Source organism: Alosa sapidissima, chromosome 24, assembly GCF_018492685.1.
Source record: "Alosa sapidissima isolate fAloSap1 chromosome 24, fAloSap1.pri, whole genome shotgun sequence".
In the NCBI taxonomy this organism is placed as follows: Eukaryota; Metazoa; Chordata; class Actinopteri; order Clupeiformes; family Clupeidae; genus Alosa; species Alosa sapidissima.
In genome coordinates this window covers 7,958,983-7,980,100 of record NC_055980.1, presented here as the reverse complement: position 1 = coordinate 7,980,100, position 21,118 = coordinate 7,958,983, and the positions used below count along the sequence as shown (strand labels likewise).

The window sequence follows — 21,118 nt, the reverse complement described above, 5'->3', positions numbered from 1 at the left end:
ATGTGTACATGTGATGTGCAGCTTGCAGTAGGGTTGATAAGTTCTTGATTCGTTTTTATTTGTGTCTGTTCAAGAATGCTTCTCTTGTTTTTAAATCTTTTTTGATAAATGAAATAAAATATTGCACTTTATTGATGTGAGTCAGTCCAGAGTTTGATACCGTTGCATCTCAGACAGCGGCTAACTGCTGGTCACAGAGTGAGTTGCAGAGCTAGCTAACATTATACGATATGTAACGATAAGTATTTTAGCGATCTGAAACGTTAACATTTTCTGCAAATTTACTCGAAGACTTACACCGCATGAGCACATGGCATCTCGGCAACCTTTCACAGATTCCGACACTGCAGATGAAGCAGTTCGGACAACTTGCGATGACGCATCAACATGTAAAAGGTAGCACAGAAATATTGCTCGAGCTATAACGTTAATTAACGTTACCTGATTTGCAACACTCAAAATGAGCGTGTTTCCATGACCGTTACTTAATTTCGTACTCGGTTATTGTTGCTTACAGCACAGGATGATGTTAGGACGTCATATCTGAAACCTGCAAAAACAAGAAATGTTTCCACAACAGCAGTCTTGTTATTTGCAGTGACATATGCACGCAATGTGTCAACTCGCCTTATCTACTTTCTGAACGACTTCCTGTATGGTCCTTTATTATGGCTTTCAGATTTGCAACTAGTAGAGGCTACTGGTCAGATCCTTATATCCAGTATTTTGTGAGGACGACAGGCGAACGAAAAGCCCCTGAGATCAACAGAGGCAAGTATTGTCTTACATGTGGTTCATTTGCAGCAGCATTGAAACAGATATCATTTTGATTACCTTATACTCCATCCAACCATGCTTATTATACAAGACATCTGTTTGTAAGAGAGAGAGAGTGATAGAAGAGTTTAGCGCCCTTGTCAGTCTCTGTGTTTATATGTCCCAAATACGTCTTTTCTAGGTTATTATGCCAGAGTTCATGGAATGAACCACCTGCTGGATGCTTTTCTCAGGAAAACCGATTGCAACTGTCAGGTGGTGAATCTTGGTGCAGGGCTAGACACCACCTTCTGGAGATTAAAGGTAATGAACATGGATGGGTTGAGCAATGGGAGGTTTGAAGAATATCAGATTTGAGATGGTGTGCTGGCATCAATAGAACCAAATGAAATGTTATGACTGTAATTGTATAGGATTTAGCTGCTTTTCACTGCAAACGGAAATACAAAAAATAAGAATACTTAGTACAGCGGCTAAGCACCGGAATCGTTCAGTTTTTGCAGAAAGCATGAAACTTGGCACAGTTATACTACTACCCCTAGTGATCAAAAATTGAAATGGACCCCAACACATAGCGCCCCCTTGTGGCCACCATCTTGAATTCAAATATGGCTACCATTCTTAATAGAATTGTTGATACAACTTCAAAATTACACAAGATTAGAAAAGTATTTTAAGTTCTAACACTCAATTGTTAGGGTCAAGGAAGCTATTGACATGATTTCCAAACAAACTTGATGTTGGCCATTTTGAAATCCAATATGGAGGATACCAAATGTGAAAATATAGACCATCTCTATTGTTATTCATGATAGAAATATCATTCAAAAACAATTTAAAAGTTTGAACAGTCATTTTATCACATGACAACCTCAATAATATACAAGGCATCAATTGTTGCTCAACAATTCTAGAACAATTTAAAACAATTCAAAAAGGTAGAGTACAATAGGGAAGAATGCATAAGTGAGTATTGTTTTTATACAGTCAAGTCAGGTGGTAAGTGCTAGAATTAGCTAGTTGTAAGTAGTGCTACAAGAGAAGATATTCTCTGAAGAGCTGGGTCTTCAGGAGTTTTTTGAAGATGGAGAGGGATGTCCCTGCTCTAGTAGGAACTGGTAGTGCGTTCTACCAACGAGGAACAACAGATGGAAAAAGTTTGGATTGACCTGAGCGTACCGGTGGCAGAGCTAGACGATGTTGGTCTGAAGAGCGCAACGGTCGGGGGGGAGCATATAATGCCTGTATGAGGGCATTCGAGTAGGTGGGAGCAGTAGGTTTAGCTGGGAGGACCAGCAGTTTGTTTTTTGAGAGGTTTAGCTGGAGGTGGTGTGCCTTCATCCATGAAGATATGTCTGAGAGGCAATCCGAGGTCCGTGTCGAGACCAAGGGGTCATCAGGTGGAAAGAACAGATAAAGCTATGTGTCATCTACATAGCAGTGGTATGAGAAGCTGTGCGAATGTATAATCTGTCCCAAAGAAGTGGTGTGCTTAGCAAAGAGAAGGGGGCCCAGTATTGAGCCCTGGGGGACCCCTGTGGTGGGATGGTGAGGTGCGGACAGATGTCCAAGCCATGATACGTTAAACGAGCATCCTGTGAGGTAGGATTCAAACTGATATGGACTGGGTGATCTGTTAGGAACAAAAGGATGCGACTTCGTTATTTGGGAATGAAAATGATCAATCCATAGAGGACTGAATTCAAAGACCCCCTGAAAATCTAAGTGGAAAAAATGACACGGCAAGTCCATTTTGCTTAAATTTCAGCGCAGCAACTCGTGATGGTACTCAGTAGTTCGTATGGCCCCGACATGCTTGATGGCATCGGGGCATGCTCCTAATGAAATGGCAGATGGTGTCCTGGGGAATCTGCTCCCAGATGTGGACATGGCCATCACTGAGCTCCTTGACAGTCGGTGGTGCAACCTGGCGGTGTTGGATGGACCAAAATATAATGTCCCAGAGGTGTTCAATCGGATTTAAGTCAGGGGAGTGTGGGGGGGACAGTCAATGGTATCAATGCCTTCATCCTCCAGGAACTGCCTGCACATTCTCGCTACATGTGTCCAGTCATTGTTGTGCACCAGGAGGAACCCAGGGTCCACTGCACCAATACAGGGTCAGACAATGGGTCTGAAGTTTTCATCCTGATGCCTAAGAGTAGTGAGGGTGCAGTTGTCTTGCCCGTAGAGGTGTGTGCGTCCTTCCAAGGATATCCCTCCCCAGACCATCACTGGCCCACCACCAAACCAGTCATGCTGAATGATGTTGCAGGCAGCATTACATTCTCCAAGACATCTTTAAACGTCACATGTGCTCAGGGTGAACCTGGTCTCATTTGTGAAAAGCACAGGGTGTCAATGGCGAACCTGCCAATTTTGTAATCTATGGCAGATGCCAATTGAGCTGCTGGGCAGTGAGCATAGGTCCTTCCAGAGGCCATCGGGCCCTCAGGCCACCTTCATGAAGTCTGACAGTGTGGTCAGAGACATTCACACCAGCGGCCTGGAGGAGGTCATTTTGTAGGGCTCTGGCAGGGCTCCTACTGTTTGTTGTTGCACAAAGGAGCAGATACTGGTCCTGCTGCTGGGTCTACCATCCTGCCCAGCTCTCCTTGAGCAACTGTCTCCTGGAATCTCCTACATGCTCTTGAGACTGTGCTGGGAGACACAGCAATCCTTCTGGCAATGGAACGTATTGGTGTGCCATTCTGGAGGAGTTGGACTACCTGTGCAACGTTTGTAGGCTCCAGGTACTGGCTTATGCTACCAGTAGTGACACTGACCCTAGCCAAATGTGAAACTAGTGAAAAATCAGTCAAGGAGGATAAAGATGGAAAATGTATCATTTGCCACCACCTCTAACATTCCTGTTTTTACAGACCTATCTCCCTTCTTCCTTTCTTGTCAAAGTTTTTTGAGAAAATGGTCTTCAAGCAAGTCTTGGACTTACTATATCTGTGACCGAAGCATTGACAGTAGCTAAGTCCTCATCTAAGTTGCTAAGTCATTAGTATTCATTCTACTAGACTTATCTGCAGCCTTTGATACTGTTAACCATGACATTCTCCTTTCTACACTATCTGAACTGGAATGTCTAGGAAAGCCCTTGACTGGTTTAAATCCTACCTTAAAGGGCACATGACCTCACCACAGGTGTGCATCAGGGATCAGTATTGGGGCCCCTACTTTTACACACTTCCTTGGGTATAAGTATAAGTATATATACTCTTTTGATCCCGAGGGAAATTTAGTCTCGGCATTTATCCCAATCCGTGAATTAGTGAAACACACTCAGCACACAGTGAACACACAGTGAGATGAAGCACACACTAATCCCGGCGCAGTGAGCTGCCTGCAACAACAGCGGCGCTCGGGGAGCAGTGAGGGGTTAGGTGCCTTGCTCAAGGGCACTTCAGCCGTGCCTACTGGTCGGGGTTCGAACCGGCAACCCTCCAGTTACAAGTCCAAAGCGCTAACCAGTGGGCCACGGCTGCCCCCGCTGGGTGTATGGGTGAGACCATTCGCTCCCATGAATTTGATTATCACTGCTATGCGGACGATACTCAACTTTACCTGTCTTGAGCTTTTAGTGTTTCCACCAGACTTGGCGCTGAACGCACTAGCAAGTGTCCTAAAAGTGCTGGTTCACTGACTAGCATGAGCCCTAATGTGTCAGGAGGGAGCTAAACTCATAAGGTATTTCATATTTAAATTAGCTTCATTGACAGGCATAATCATTTTATGGGATGCAAAATATTAAACTACAATAAAACAAAATAGACCTTTTCAAACAATCACTATAAGCCTTAAAAGAAACTTTAGAATATGCAAATTGGCCCCACCCACCTCAATTGAATTAGGCTAACAGTAGGATGTGTTTGACTGGGTTATGTACTAATTTATCTAACTATGACTGGGTGTATGTACTAATTTATCTAACTCTAGGATAGAAGACAAAATAGCTAATTTCCCAAAAGGCAGCATATGTTTCTTTAAGAGACTTGACAGACGCTAGCATCCAAGGGTTTTAGCCTCCTTGCTAGCATGCCAGCCTCTAGGGGGCAAATCATAAGGATTGAGCCCAGGCAAGTGCAGGGTTTAGTCACACAGTGAAAACTTCACACACAGCCCAAACGCACTGTGTCAGAATGTATGGCTACTTCCTTAAAGGGACACCAGGCAACGTTTTCGTGTTAATTACTCATCTTCGTGAGTCGGTATATGGTTAAATGACTCATTACAGGGCGAATGAAGACTCTCTCGCCCGCCCCTACTGCCTGTAGGAAGAATATCCCGCTTCAAGTTCAGTGTATCGTACCCGGCGACCGAAGCAGTTTCAGTTTCCATCCTGCATCCACAGCACAGAGGGAGGCTAACGAAACACTAGCGATTGTTGCAAACGTGTGTATAATGGCAGAGCCGGCGAAGAAGCAGCGAAAACCCTTGACGGAAGATGCAAAGAAAAGGAAAAGAGCTTCAGACCGAGCGAGGGGGAGTTTCGTAGAGAAAAAGCATCAGGCTTGCCTGGTGTCCCTTTAAAATCTAACATGTCTGCCATTTTAATTATGCATGATTGTCTCCTTATGTATTTCATAATGCTGAAAGATGGCTGTAGACATGTCGTATTATGTGTTAAAAGCAGCATAGCATCATAAATGTAGAAAAAAGGGCATATTTTGGTGGCCATATTTGAAGTCAAGATAGGGGGCGCTATGTGTTGGGGTCCATTTCAATTTTTGATCACTAGGGGTAGTACTATACCTGTACCAAGTTTCGTGCTCTCTGCAAAAACTGAACGATTCAGGTAAAAATCTGACCTTAGCCGCTGTACTAACTGTAAGATTGTTCTGCTTATTTATTCCTGCTCATTCCTGTGTTGTTGTCTTTGTGTGTCTGTTTGTTTCCTAAGGGTATGAACATGATGCCAAAAAAGTATTTTGAAGTTGATTTCCCAATGATTGTAGCTAGGAAAATACACAACATCAAGTAAGTTTTAAGCTGTTTTATTTCTGGTATGCTATATGGTCTTAAACAGTGTGTGAAATGTTTCATTTAACCTTTATTTTATAAGGTACAGCAACTACACTTCCAGATTGTCATGGGATAGTTTCTATCTACCTGTAGGGGGCAACACATGCATTCATGTAATGTACGGTTCATAAGAAATTATTCTTTGGCAGAAAGAAAGAATAGCATTAAAAAGCATGTAGCGTGGTAATCATTCCCCACAAAATTATAATCAGCAGAGTTTTATTTTGCCTTGCAATTAACAGTTTTTCCTATTGATTCCTATTTCCTACAATTACATTTGAACAAAGGTCCTTTAAGACATACTGTGTGGAATAACTGTATGTGCGGATAGATGATTTCCTTATTTCATTTGGACAAACATGATCATAAAAACTGTATGACCATTTTCTGCCATCTTTATTTTCTTGGTATAGGCAGTGTATTCCATCTCCATACAGTACATAATATAACTAGCTTAAGATGAACCTATGAAGTCTATAGAAATAAATGCATTTGTTTTTTGCTATTTCAATGACTAAGTATGCTATTAGTTATTATTATTGTTAGTATACTAACTATGCATTGTCTGTTAAAGCAACACTAAAGCACTTTTCCTCTGTCGCATGCACACTATTTGTTTATCATGTACCGGCTTTGCAAATAACAATGTCCAAAGACACGGTAGAGTATGTTGCATGATTTTATGAAAGTATGATGTATTGCGACATCAGAAGCAAGTCAAATTTGTAGTTTCTTATGTATCGTTCCATCAAACTACAGATCCGCTACCCAATCTGGCAAACTTACAAAGTGCGGTTGTAGCCGATACAGGGCCGCGAAGCATATGCAGAAGTGTCGTTCACCCTTTTACAAGTTGATGAACCACTGAAACAATTTTGTAAACATTATTTTAAGGTACAAAAACTCTTTGGTGTTGCTTTAACTTCTGACCTCCACAGTAACCTTAAAAATAGGTAGGAAAGCATCATTTTTGTATATTAGAATCTATTCATTCTATCTGTTTTCTTCCCAGGACTAAACCACCTTTATCCAAACCTCTTATTGAGACTCACTCAACTGACTCTCTTCTGTTTGGTAAATAACTTCAGCTCTTCAGACTTGATATTGCAAGGGCCATGCGTTACTCATAATGAGCCCTTCACACAACAGTATTTTATGCTTGATGTGCTCTTATAGATGGCCACAGCCTGGACTCTGACAGATATTGCATCATCGGCACCGATCTAAGGGACCTTCCAAACCTAGAGGAGAAGCTGAAGAAATTTCAAATGAATGCTGAGTAAGTTCAACCCAACATCCAAATATAGTAGAAAAAAGGAGATAATTACATTAACGATGATGAAGATTGTGGCTTTGAATAACACTCACACACCCATTACATTTACTGTTAGGTCTTAATAATCGTTTACCGGCATTGGAAGGTTATTTGGAAAAGGTAGCGTGCAAGGTAGTAGGAAACATAAAAGCTTCCTCTTTTGAATATCCAGCCATTTTTTTCCAGCAGTTTGGCATGATATGGATATTGACTTTAGCAGACATTTCATATTCGGTTCCTGTTTCATGTGTGATAATGTGGTTTTGCTGAGTGCAAGGTCAATTTCCAGGGATGACTATTAAAACAATTGCTGGTAATGCCCATGTATGTGTAAAAAGCCACATTGTATGTGTCACAATGGGGTAGGGAAGCGACACCAAGCCAGGTTACCCTACAAGGCATTTTGTTTTTGTTTTGAGATTTTTACTCTGCCTCCAAAAAGCTGTGGAGCTGTATCATTGGATCTCTCTTTGGCTGTTGCTCAATATTGCAGCTAATTATGCTGACCGCTTTGCTCAATATTGCAGCTAATTATGCTGACCACTTTGCTCAATATTGCAGCTAGTTAAGTTTAGCAAGTTGCTGTTTCATGTGCCACTACTGATACATTACATCAAAGCAGACAGACATGTAGTGATGGTAAGTATTGATTTTTTATTTCACTTTTTTCCATCAGCCATGCTAGTAAATCATGAGATTTTTCAAATACAGCATTGCCTTATCTCCTTGGGTCTCCTTGAGTCCACATACATAGTAGCGCACCTAATTGGAATATTTGGAAACCTTAATTGGGAATTGTGGGCAGCAGTATCACAACATCCTCAGACTACATCAACATTGTTTGTCTTTTTTTCAAGTTCATATCACCCCATAAAAATGTGTAGCTCGATAACACGTGCAGTCTCCAATGTTTCAAAGTATGTTGTGTCAGTTGGACACCTTAAATAAAATAGTTTCTCTTCATAATCAAAAGTGTTAAATATTGCTCCCACAGTAGCTTTTGTCCAGTTGCATCTAGTGGATGATTTGTATATCTAGAATAACCAGGGTACAGCCTACTGGCCATTCAGGATGCAGGATGTGCTATGGATGGTGGGCTTGGCAGGCGGATTTCAAATGTGTGCCAGGTTTCCATTTATGATATGGCTCTGCTCATTGTTTGATGATCAGTTCCCAATGACGACAATGAATCTTGTGGGAATGCTGTGAAGTTAGCTCTTGTGCGTCAGACGTTGCCTTTCATATGCCCTGATGAGACTAGGAAGAGGCCACATGCATGTTTTGTTTCGATGCTTCCTGTGAGGACCAGTCCGTTTTCCAAGCTTTGTTTCAGGTGCCGGGTATTTACCTTTGCACGTTGTTGTGTACATGTTCAGTGTACGTGTACATCTAAACCAGGGGAGATACAGTACACATGGGAAAATGAGACTATGAACTGTTTGGCCTTCAAATATAAGATTTATCTTACATGGCCTGTGGTATTTATTGACCTAATAGGAGTGGAGATTATTAACCCCATTGCATTTCTAGATGCAAAAGATAGCAGTACACCATGGCATACGCCCTGTTAATTGCTGATGCAAAGCTCCAGTAATAAACTCTTAAAGACTTTTTTTTGTTTTGTTATTAATTTTGCGCTGTACTAACTGTTTATCTGTATATTCTACTACAGACACAAATAAGTATGTTGAAAACTGATTAGGTAAACAGAACACATTATGGAGAGTTCAGTAGTTACTCAGTTAAAGTTTGGTATGTTTTGGTCCATTTTTGGATGATAATTGGTCTGAATTTTACAGTAACAGCTACAAAATCATTTTAATGGTACACTGCCTTATAGTCAGTGTACTGTAGATTGCATTGCTCTGTGAATTCCACTGTGTGCTCAAAAAGCATGGGATTGCACTATGTAAATATCCTGCCATTAAAATTGTCTATTGGATTGCTCAGTATGTTGAGGAGGTACTGTGTCATGTTACTGTCTTCTCTTGATGTTATATACATGTCCTCCTCTTCACCTGTCTCCTGCAGATTACCTACACTGTTCCTGTCGGAGTGTGTGCTGGTGTACATGACTCCTCAGCACTCCAACAAGCTGGTGCACTGGGTGGCAGACACATTCCACACAGCCATGTTCGTCAACTACGAACAGGTCAGAACAATCCTCATGTCCTGTGCTAGAATCTGTTGAAACATTTTTTGTCTTTCAATATAAAAATGTTGTCGCCACGAAAGGTGTCTGTGTGTAAAATGTGCCTGATCAAGTCAGGAGAATGTGTGCAAAACTATATATCTGATATTACAATGGTGTTAAGTAAGTATGTTATTTACAGTTGCACTCATAAGTTTACATAAAGTTGACTAAAAAGAAGGAATAACAAGTCATCTTTTGGAAATTAATCTTAATGCCTCAATTAACAAATGATGAAAAATCCAGCCTTTAAGACCACCAATTTTCTTTGTGAATGAATAATGTATCATAAATAAATAAATAAATGTTCTTCCTTAAAATACAGGGGCTCATATTTATACATACCCCTATGTTAAATTCCAATAGGGGGATTTTTTTTTTTTTTTTTTTTTTTAAAGGCCAGTTATTTCATGGATCCAGAATACCACTAATTGCTACTGAGACCTTGAATTTCCCCCTGGGGATCAATAAAGTATCTATCTATCTACTATGCATCCTCATAAAGTTCCCTTGGAATTAAAATAGCCCCACATCATCACATACCCTTCACCATATCTAGAGATTGGCATGGTTTTATCTCAGTTAGCCTAATAGCTGGTTTGATTTGCATTGAGAGATGATCTTATGGAAAGTACCTTATGCCAATTGTGAGATATGGTGAAGGGTATGTGATGATATTGGGCTATTTTAATTGCAATTGGTGTCCTTAAAGGTTGGATTTTTTTCCTCAGTTTCCAAAAGATTATTTTTTTATTCCTCTATTAGTCAACTTTAGCATGTGTGTACAGGGTATGTAAACTCATGAGTGCAACTGTATATAGCACATTTCCTATATAACGGGTGCAACCCAAAGCGCTTCAATGTAACAAATATATTGCTGTCTGGTTGATGTGATGCTAAACTCACCGTTCTGTTTAGGTGAATATGGCCGACCGCTTTGGCCAGGTGATGGTTGAGAACCTGCTGAGGCGCCAGTGCACTCTTGCTGGAGTTGAGGTGTGCCAGTCTCTGGACTCACAGGTGAGATACCCACCTGTAGGCAGATGAAAACCTAAACGCCGACCAGGAATGTTATCAAATCCTTGCCCATGTTTTGTTTGAGTGTCACCCAATGGACTTTTAATGTGCATTTCATGTGTATGCCTTTAAAGTCTTTTTAAGCACATATTTTACCAAAGTACTGAAGCCATTACAGCTGATAGCGAAACAGGCAGTGTTTGGTGACTCCCTCTAGATATTGAGTTTCTCAGTCTTTTGTGTTGATATTTAAACATAGAAGAACTCGTAGAATTTATTTTTGGAACTCACTGTGAAGAGAAAGAGTGGCCTTATACTGCTGTGACTACAGTGAAACTACACTGAAATTACGCTGTGGTGTCAAATGAAATTTACATCAGGTTTTGACACTGCATTTTCTGTGTCCATCTACACTGCGTAATGGCAATATTTGTCCTTGCAAAGCTCACCGCAGTGGAAACTGAACCTGGACTTTCACTGTTTCTGAAGAGGAGTTTCGTGTGACTTTATGATTGTGAAAGAGCCGAGTGGAGTCTAGCTCTGTGTTTGCAGCACCTGCATAGAGTCTCACGCAAGGCTCTGGGGGATTGGGGGTCGGGGGTCCGTCTGACGCATCCTGTAATTGTGTACTCAGTTGGTTTACCACACTGCTGAACTGGAATCGCTCACATATCTCTCCATCCATCAGATCTTTCCAAGAGTTACATTTTCTATTTAGTCTTTGAGGTTTTTTTTTTAATAATAGATGACTGGTGAATATGATAACTAGTGCTTTTTTGTGTGTTTTGTGCGTCTTTCCAAACAGTCCCTTTTCCATTGAATGTTATTAAATTTTTGTTATTGGCATGAATGTGCCCTTTTGCAGAAGGACCGCTTTCTGTCAAATGGATGGGAGAACGCTGACGCTCTGGATATGATGACGGTCTACAGCCTTTTGCCACAGGACGACATAGCCAGGTACAGCAGAGAGTACCGGTCAAAAGGCCAACCAATGGACAAATATTCTGTCACAGCATCTTGAAGACTATAGTTTTCTTTCTTCACATTTTCATCCTTTATCATTGTGCATAACAGTTTTGTTCTACATCTTTGCTTTGTGGTTACATATGAAGGTGTGTTTTATAATTTTGTATACATATTTGCATGTGTAGAATCGAGCGTCTGGAGTTTTTGGACGAGAGGGAACTGCTCCAGCAGCTTCTTCAACACTACTGCATCTGCTGGGCGTCCAAGGACAAGCTCAGGCTAGGTGAGGCTCAGGCCCAATGACAGAATGCTGGCAGCCTGCACTGCCTTATGTAATTAATGCCTGGCAAGTGGAAACTGTGTGTTAAATGCGCTACCAAGGGCTGACCAGCAAAGCCATCTAACAATCTGCACTGTGTTTGAACTATTGTTCTGATGGCGTCACAGTGTGGCCATCCGTTTCCTTATTGCCAATTACTTATTCAGATGTGACCCTTTGCTTTTTCTGCCAGGGCTCTCCCAGGTTGCGTTCTGATGACCGGCGGCCTTGTAGATGTCTCAAAGTGCCACACACCCATGCTGGATGGGATGAAGTGTGAGGTCATCTGAACAATGGGTTTCCTCTCAATCCGGCGATGCTAAAACACGGAAACCACCACATCAGCAGTTTAGTCGTTTTCTTCATCTTCTTTGTTGTCTTTTTTTATGTGGCTTTTGTCTTCCACACCCATGAATTTTGGTGTTATTTTCATGTTGAATGAGATTGGATCCAACCATATCTCAGATTAAAGCAATCATCATTACTAACTCATTTTGAGACAATTTCAGGCACGTGTTTTTATAATGTTATTTATTTGTAATGTTTGTGTTATCTAGAAAGCACTACCGGTATATATTTTCAGACATCCAGTGTTGCTTAAATTATTTGATTGTCCAATGCTCTAATTTTCTTGTATATTTTACTGCATGGTATTGCTATTCTGTGGATACATTTTGATATGGTTAAGAATAACTACCATTGCTAAATTAAAGTATTGATAAAAGCATGAATGGAATTACTGATATCTTCCAACACTGCCCCAAAAAATGTTAAAAGTATGCTGTCTGTAAAATTCATAATATACATAAACTGCTTCAATCATGTAAGCAAACTACACGTTTGCTTGTGTGTTGCATAGTAATATGGCTACATTCTTAGTCTTACCAAGGTAACATGCATTAATAAGTTAAATTATAATAAACAATGCGTGATGCTAGCACGTACATACATGAAATACTCAGATAAATACAACTAAGATAAATGCAAGCATATCTTGTATTGCTTTCATTTATATTTCGTTGTCTGGGTTATCCTAAACAATGATCGAGTCACTCCCTTAACTCTTAAGTTTTGTAATCACTATCTACAGTGTAGTCTACAATGGATTTTCCAGTTGTGTGTGGTCATTCATACGCTACTCTTACATAATGTAATGATTATATTCTTAACAATTCTTGAACTGGAATCATGTTGTAATAATGGACATTATGAGCATTAAGGCATCTTGTTCTATCAGCTATAAATGACAGGCTGTCACACACCCTTCCCCCTCTAACTTGATTTTTAAAAGTTTTTACATTCTCATTGTCTTTATAGGATGTAAAAATGTGACCTTGTTTCTACACTAAAACTATTTACATTTCCATTACAATCATTCATCAAATGTTGAGTCTACTGTCAGAGTCAAGTCCAGGCCAGTAAATTGATTCCTTTCATACTGTATGACAGTCTGTGCATTAACAAAATAGCAGAGCAGAGCTCCAGGCTCCATGGGACAGAATCAATTCACTACCCTGGTGACCTGCAGAGTGAGGACAAGGTGGGGGATATGCTCTGTGAGTTGTATTGTGGGTGTGGAATTAAAGTTATTCAATAATTGACTACATTAATATAATAATAATAATAATAATTTAGATTAGATTCAACTTTATTGTCATTGTGCAGAGTACAGGTACAGAGACAACGACACACACACATATATATACACATACATATATATAAATATATTATTGTTGTTGTTATTATTATTATTTTATTAATGTAGTTTCATTTTAAACTATTTGGAACAGGCTCAAATCACTCTTAAAGCAACACCAAAGAGTTTTGTGTACCTTAAAATAATGTTTCCAAAATCATTTCAGTGGTTCATCAACTCGTAACAGGGTGAACGGCACTTCTGCATTCACTTTGCGACCCTCTAACAGCCATAACCGCACTATGCAAGTTTGCCAGATCGGGTAGCGGATCTGTAGTTTGATGGAATGAGACATAAGAAACTACAAATTTGACTTGATTCTGATGTCGCAATACATCATACTTTCATAAAATCATGCAACATACTCTACCTTGTCTGTGGACATAGTTATTTTATAGCTTGAATTTCCCCTTGGGGATCAATAAAGTATCTATCTATCTATCTATGGGCGGTGGGCGGTGGTAGTGTAGTGGTTAAGGAGCTGGGCTAGCGTGCAGTAGCCTGAAAGTTGTCGGTTCAATTCCCGGCTTCCACCGTTGTGCCCTTGAGCAAGGCACTTAACCCCAAGTTGCTCCGGGGACAATGTGATCCCTTGTAATATAGCTGACATATGTAAGTCACTTCGGTCAAGAAGTGTCTGCTAAATGTAATGTAATGTAATATCTATCTCTCTCTCTCTCTATCTCTCTCTCTCTCTCTCTCCAAAGCCAGTGCTGGATAAACAAATAGCGTGTGTGTGACAGGAAAAGTGCTTTGGTGTTGCTTTAATAAGGGACATATAGCATATACTCTATGTAGGTCTCTCAATGTATATAATGACTATTCAGTATGAACTACTATGGCTAATGGATGATACTATTGATGAGGTCAAATGTGGCCATATGTCCTTTGCGTGTGGCAACATGCATGCTTTAAAATCATTTCAATTGCTTGGAGGGATTTGCATGCATACGACAGGAATTGAGGCCATTGTAGAGCACAGGCCAGGCACAGCAGAGGAAATGTTTGAGTCTCCTTCTGTAGTAAACCTCACAGACCCAGACTTCCTGATTGGCAGATGCTCCCCTAGTGCAGGGGGAGTCTTTCTCTTGAAATGATACTGACCTGCCAAGGTCTCCTTTAGTCATATATGGAATTGAAACCTCCACAGTGTGCAAACTGGACTGAACCTTCCAACAGTAGTGAAAGGAAGCCTAAACAAACAAAAATATATAAGCCATATCAGAACTGTGTTGAGTACTGTGGTCTTAGTATGGTGTGGCATCAAACCTCTAACTTGTTTAGTAATCTTGTATTTTGATGTAGCTCATGGAATTTACCTTACATAAGGGTGTTAATTGTGGGTCATAAATATTGTTGGCTGTATTGCTTCAATTGTCTCTCAGAGCGTAACATAAAATGTGATGATACCATATCTGTTTAATAAGTCATTTGGATAAGATGATAAGCTATCTCTCATGAGTTATCTCACTTGTTGTTGCACTTCATACTCTGCTGCCCCACTGCTCGCTGTTGCAATGACCAACAGTGTATAACGGTTTGGGTCAAACATCATGGAAACAGACCACTCCTGCCACCCTCCATCCAAAACTGTCCCCTCCTCCCCCCTCTGGTGGACCTTTATCAGCACTGCCCCCCCGGTATCTGCCTCAGTCTGACTCTCGTCCACGAGCCCAGCAACACCTGCAGCAGGACAACATGTCTGTAACCGAGTCTAAGACGGAGATCTTTGACATGGCCAGTACGGAGGCTGAGGACACGGCCAGAGGAAGGAATAACGTTGTGGGCATTTTTGAGCGCTATGTCCAGCCCTGTCTGGCGGAGCTGCTGGGCTCAACTCTGTTCATCTTTGCAGGCTGCTGCTCTGTTATTGGGAATGCAGGCATCAGTGGCAGCGTCCAGCCTGCGCTGGCACATGGCCTGGCACTCGCCATTGCCATTGTTATCTTTGGGGAGATCAGGTAGGAAAAACAATTGGCCATGATTGCTTCTTTATCCCAGTTTCCTTGAATTTCCCCTTGGGGATCAATAAAGTATCTATCTATCTATCTATCTATCTATCTATCTGTCTAAATGAACAACTTTATGTGATTTGAAGTAACTCAGGCGGCTACAGTACCGTACATACTATATATAGCATGTAGTATAAGATTGTGGCTTTATCTGTTGTTGTTTTTCATTATTAAAATTGTTTAATGATATCATGTTTTTTAGATGTTGTCACCCCCTTTCTACTGTAAAAACTACTCGACCATTAATGTCATCAATGTACTTTACCATGTCAGTGTTGTTATTCTTAATGTAGATACAGTACATTGTTTTTAAGTATTTCTTAGCAATGTGCTATATTAATAAATAATCTGGTGTTGACAGCTCTAAATTTAAACTGACTTGTTAGGTGATGCCCTGACATGTGTAATTTATTTAGCTAAAGACGTCTGTTCATAATGTTATTTACCTCAGGAACTGTGCCTTCCCTCTCAGGATAATGTCCCTTTATGTGTACAGTCTCTGACATTATGTGATATAAGGTCCAAACCTGCTCATCATCTCCCTAATGGATGTGTTTTTGTAGTGGTGGGCACTTCAACCCAGCTGTGTCTGTAAGTGTCTACCTGGTCGGGGGGCTGGAGGTGATCCTGCTGGCACCTTACATCATTGTTCAGCTATGTGGAGGGATGATTGGAGCTGCCTTAGCTAAGGTAAACAAAATGGTTAAACTACTTTTAGGTTCCAATTCAATATGAATTTTCAATATGAAAGTTCATGCATTTGTGACCTCAAAGATGCTGTTACATTTTCTTAACCGTATGTAGCAACACAACAAGATTGTTTTTATGTTTATATGGCCTTATCCCTTCATAACATTGATCTATATGTTTCCAGAGAACTGTTATGGAATGATGATTAAATTTTCAAGCAGATCTAGCCATAGGTCTATCTCATAGGTCTCCCGTTATATCCACCTGCCAATTAATAAATAGGCTATTGTCTCTCTGGGTTATAACGGGACGTATCTGCTGTGTTGAGACAACCATCAACTACACCAATCACATAAACGTACAAATGTACGTTTTAAGTATACGTTTTAAGTTTTGATACAGATGTGTCGGTATTTCTCAGGTCGGGTTTGAATGTTGGTAGACTATTCGCTGTTATAAACGTCGCACATATGGTCAGGTTAACCTACTAAACCTTTTATAGACGCAGTATGGGATTTCGCAGGAAGTCGCGTTTGTTTGTGTTTATGTTTCCATTTATTAGCAGACGGTTTTGTGCAAAAAGAAAACCCCCATATGCTACATTATATTAGCCTGGGAATACCCAGACCTTCACAATTGTTAGGAGTGGGTCTGGAAAAGGTTCATTGACTTATGACTTCCATCAGGGGCGTAACTAGCAGTAAAATTAAACTTAAATTGGCACAGTAAACTTTTAAATCGTTTCAAACGTTTAGCAATCTTGTAGGCCTAAACGAAGTTTTAAATGCCGTTCTTTACTCAATTCCCAAAAAATGCACTCCATGCCGATTAGCGATTGTATGCGTGCCCATTGGAAATGGGCTTCAATGGCCTCTTGGCCAGACTGACCTGCCGAGCAGATCCCAAATTTGCGGAAAGGTCGTATGGGTATTCCCAGGCTAACACTTTAACCAAGGACCAAACGAGACGCCAGAGAGGTAGCTCACCCTTCCTTATAGGCTAGGTCAGAGAAATTCCACGCAGGGGTTCGTTTTTGTTTGAGGCAGGTTTTTTTTTTTACAGGGAATGGGCAGCTAGCGGTAGTGAAGAGAGCTTAAAATCGCGTAAAATCCCTGACAATCTGCGCCATAACCAAAGTTTTAATCCTGTTTTGTCATCGCAAAAATGATCTGTTCCCAAGGTAATGAGATATCTTCTTGTTCTCTTCAGTTAATATTTCCTGATGAGAGTTTTCAGTTTGCTACCGGAGCCGCGTTCAACGCAGTTCAGACCAACGCAACCATCGGACGGGCAACTGTCGCTGAGATGTTAATGACTTTAATCCTGACCTTGGTGGTCTGCATGGGCGCTATAAATAAGAGGACGCGGAGTCCCCTCGCTCCGTTCTGCATAGGTCTGACGGTGACTGCCAATATCCTCGCTGGGTAAGTAATTTCCAAGTCCTCAAGGGGGCGCTGGAGCTTCAAATAGAGTTGTAGGCTAATGTCCTAATGTGCACCTATACCTTAGATGACACTTAGACTTTATACTGTACTAAAATAGCTCTCCGTGTGAGCACGTCTGTCACGTTGATTCCTTGTGGTGTTGTGCTGACTGATGCAAACGCAATTGCCCAATAGTTACAAGCTTACGCAGTTGTCTGCTCTGATGTTCTTTTTTATTTGTTTGAGGCACTTGTAACTAGGCCTATAACAAAATATACGTCATCCTTCTTTAGAGGAGCAGTTTCTGGAGCTTGTATGAATCCAGCCCGAGCTTTCGGCCCAGCTATAGCAGCAAACTACTGGACCTATCACTGGATTTACTGGGTCGGACCACTGGCGGGAGCTCTTTTGACTGTCTCTTTTGTAAGGTAGGATAGACGCACATGCCTACTGTTTTACGCATAACATTTTGGGTAACTAAGTAATGCATGTCTTTATTAAATGCATGTAACACACGGGAGCAGATATTGATGGCAAATGCTTGTCTCATGTTCTCTTTTCATTGTTTTGCTTCCTAGATTGCTGATGGGTGACCAGAAAACACGTCTTATTTTGAAATAATTCAGATGGAACCTGGATTTACTATTTGGCTATCTGAGATGTAATCTTTGAAAAAACAGTGTATGATATTAGAATAAATTCTTTTTTATATTGCATTTTTTATACGGACGCCTAGAGTAGGCTATGACTACGTTATGACTATGTTAGATATTACCTTGATGATTTAAGCAGATAGGTGACCAAGGCCTGTGCTGTCAGTACAATTTGCTATGTGCTATTTGCCAACATGTTACTGGTTGCACTTGAGACATCAGTGTTACATTTTGTTTTGAAAATAACTTTAAATGTATTATTATCCTGTTTAGATTGATTGTACTTAACAATAAATATTTGAATAGTAAAAAAAGTCCTGGAAATAACTTGGCAACAAAGTTTACTGTTTCGAAGGTCACCTATGCAAGATAACAGTCTCTGTGATATTAAAAAGTTCAGATTTTGTGAAAATCACAACCCAACATAACCAGAGACTGATGCAGCAACAGCGCCCTCCACATTTAATGGTGCATTTACTGTATATCTTTCTTTTTTTTTACAATGAAACCAATGTTCTAATTAGTCTATTATTAACATGTTTCATACACTCTTTGCAACACTGCATTTCGGCCTTTGCTTTTGCCTTACCGAAACAGATACGCATGCCAGTTGTGTATCAACCACCTCCAAAGCTGCTGTCAGATTATGTACCGAGGACACAAGTTTCCAACTGTGTATCAACAACACTCAATAACAGTTTATGTGATGTGTTAATCACAATATTTCTTCCCTAACAATTTGACAACAGTTGTGAAGTAGGCTATTCAACTAGCCCGCTTGCTTTTAAGATTCTGGCTGAGCAGTGTGCACCTGCTTCTTTATTTGGGTTTTGGGTTGCCAGGTTTTCTGACAAAAAGGTTTAAATTGAATGTAAATGATTGTGTATGTGACGAGTGTATTTATCAATCTGGCAACCTAGGAAATGTCAGACTAACAGAAAAAAAATGACTGGATCAGTGATTTTAAAATTAAGTTTGATTGTCATGCAAATTACGGGAGTTTTCCGGGAGAAATAACAAAACTGGTGGGCTGATGACCTTGAAATATGCGAGAACCCCGGAGAAAATAGTAGTGTTGACAGGTCAGGTATGCCACTGTATTATATAACAGACCAGTTTTCTCCTGTAATATCTCAACTTGGAGAACACAAAGCAGGGGGTTTGAGAGCATTCCTCAGAGTCATCCAGATTCGTTGGTCCTCTCTTGTGCATTCTATTCTTGAGCTCAACCCACTTGCATTCTTTGAGTTCAGATCCGGAAACTGAGATAACCATGGCAGAAACCTTTTCGCATTGATCTGGACATACATTTCGATCACTGACCTGCTGAATAACCCAGTCATGACCCACGTTTTAGTGTCTTGCAGAGGCACCCAGATTTGTATTTACAATGGCAAGGTCTGTTATGGAGCTCATGACTCTTACCATCCTTCACTGTGTGTTGTAGGAGCAAGACAGGCTACATATACATGAATACTTTTCTAGGCATGCTTGTAACAGTTCTATTTGATTGGAACATCTTTCATTATTGTTTTAACGTAAACATGGGCATTTCCAGGCAAGTAGGCCTACACCTGTTTTTATACCTTAAAGGTGCTCTAAGTGATGCTGGGTAACGTCACTTCTATTGACTTTCAAACAAAACAGAGAGCTAGCTCGCTACTTCATCCCCGTCCCTCCCGTGCTGCTCCTGTGCAATTGAAACTCCTAAACGGTATTTCGTTTGTGATTTGCTGGTACAGTTTGTTATGTTTTTATGGGCTAGGTTTGCCCAGGTTGTTTTTGTTGCCGTTTTTGGAGCCTGGGCCACAGAGATCGCGTTTTTTTACAGTGTGCTGGACACAGACAGCTAGCGGTTAGTTAGGTGATGTTTGCAGTAAATGACATGAAATGTTTTAGCCTAAAAAACGCGTGGCGTCGCTTAGAGCACCTTTAAAATGTTTACCTCGTCGGCTCTCCTAAAGATATCACCTAGCCTGGTTAGTATGTGAGCACTAATGAGCCACTGGGATTCATTTTTGACTAATATTTGTGTATACAGGGAGGGTAGGAGTCAAGGCCGTAGCCAGGATTTTTAAAATACCGAGGTCAGCGACATCGCCAGAAATTTTGGGCCCCCCGTTTGTTTATAACTTGAGCCAATACACTTTTCCACAAATTCCATTTTTTAGATGCACCTCAAGAGCCTTTTCCCAAATTGGCTTTGGATATTTAGACCGGACCCTGCTCCATCTGTAATTAGGAATGCTCTGCTTCTTCATCAGCATAGGGAATGTTGCATTTATAAATTGCAGGGTCATAGGCTGCAGAGCTTATAGACTACCTTCTCACTCACTTGGGAGGGCCCTTCATCATTTCCCTCTATTCTCTTCTTTATCCTCAACTGCCTGATTTCTTTCTCCTGTATCTTGTGTTGGATTGCTTAAAACAACAAATCTCAATAATGTATATCATTTGAAAATGTTACAGTATGTTTGGGCCATGTGATAATATCCACCACACCATTAATTATCCATCCTATATAACATTAATAGAGCTTCAGTTTCAGTGCAGGTTAGCTAACTGCATCTCCACTGAATTTCAACATAACATTTTCATTACAGGTTAGCATCTCAATAGCCATATTACAGCTGTACTGTATTCGACCATTATCTTTCTTACCTTCCCTCCTTCTCTTTGTCTGCTCAACTTCTTCTGGCTTTCCAAACATTAACTTTGTTGCAGCCTTTGTATAGGTCAGGTGAAAGCCTTCTGACAGAAATGAACCAACCGTCAAGTTAATTTATTTTGGATAATGGATTTATATTGACGTTTATGTGAGCTGCGTTGCGTTTGTTAAATAGCCTAGTTTATTGGCACAGTCCACGATAACCGAGTCGACGCTACTTTTGTTTTGACATGTCAGAGGTAGCCTATCTGCAACGGCGTGTCACGTGATGGTACGTTAATGCAAGGATAATTGTCTCGTCGGATATTCGTAGCCTACTTAATAAATTAAACGAAACTTGAAGAAAATACCGAGGA

At 40.6% G+C, this 21,118-nt stretch overlaps 2 protein-coding genes and 1 long non-coding RNA gene across 4 annotated transcripts; 2 read left to right on the top strand and 1 right to left on the bottom strand.

Moving 5' to 3' along the window:
• Window positions 1-8: 8 nt before the first annotated feature.
• lcmt1 (leucine carboxyl methyltransferase 1) lies at window positions 9-12,350 on the top strand. Of its 2 annotated transcripts, none has more exons than XM_042082111.1 (12): window positions 9-27; window positions 292-396; window positions 680-771; window positions 959-1,080; window positions 5,690-5,766; window positions 6,824-6,885; window positions 6,988-7,090; window positions 9,158-9,278; window positions 10,236-10,337; window positions 11,200-11,291; window positions 11,486-11,583; window positions 11,813-12,350. In XM_042082111.1, the coding sequence occupies exons 1-12, from the start codon at window positions 14-16 to the stop codon at window positions 11,833-11,835; spliced, it is 1,011 nt and encodes a 336-aa protein (XP_041938045.1). In that variant the 5' UTR covers window positions 9-13; the 3' UTR covers window positions 11,836-12,350. The 2 variants fall into 2 exon arrangements, with proteins under 2 accessions (XP_041938045.1, XP_041938046.1); XM_042082112.1 differs by having other exon boundaries at window positions 15-198.
• Window positions 12,351-14,055: 1,705 nt separating this feature from the next.
• LOC121700133 lies at window positions 14,056-21,053 on the bottom strand. The gene is made up of 3 exons (XR_006027115.1): window positions 20,756-21,053; window positions 15,931-16,012; window positions 14,056-14,508 (listed from the first exon to the last, which is right to left on the bottom strand). It is a non-coding gene; the product is annotated as an uncharacterized LOC121700133 (long non-coding RNA).
• On the top strand, window positions 14,522-18,420 carry aqp8a.1 (aquaporin 8a, tandem duplicate 1). Its single transcript, XM_042082893.1, has 5 exons — window positions 14,522-15,276; window positions 15,891-16,017; window positions 17,227-17,441; window positions 17,735-17,869; window positions 18,020-18,420. The coding sequence occupies exons 1-5, from the start codon at window positions 15,014-15,016 to the stop codon at window positions 18,060-18,062; spliced, it is 783 nt and encodes a 260-aa protein (XP_041938827.1). The 5' UTR covers window positions 14,522-15,013; the 3' UTR covers window positions 18,063-18,420.
• Window positions 21,054-21,118: the final 65 nt, after the last annotated feature.

What these genes read in the sequence shown, in the direction of transcription:
- lcmt1 (XM_042082111.1), top strand. An exon ending in GACGCATCAACATGTAAAAG is followed by an intron (nt 397 to 679) that starts GTAGCACAGAAA and finishes TATGGCTTTCAG; the next exon opens with ATTTGCAACTAGTAGAGGCT. An exon ending in GCCAGTCTCTGGACTCACAG is followed by an intron (nt 10,338 to 11,199) that starts GTGAGATACCCA and finishes GCCCTTTTGCAG; the next exon opens with AAGGACCGCTTTCTGTCAAA.
- aqp8a.1 (XM_042082893.1), top strand. Translation starts at nt 15,014, where the DNA reads ATGTCTGTAACCGAGTCTAAGACGGAGATCTTTGACATGGCCAGTACG. An exon ending in ACTGCCAATATCCTCGCTGG is followed by an intron (nt 17,442 to 17,734) that starts GTAAGTAATTTC and finishes ATCCTTCTTTAG; the next exon opens with AGGAGCAGTTTCTGGAGCTT. An exon ending in TTGACTGTCTCTTTTGTAAG is followed by an intron (nt 17,870 to 18,019) that starts GTAGGATAGACG and finishes TTTGCTTCCTAG; the next exon opens with ATTGCTGATGGGTGACCAGA.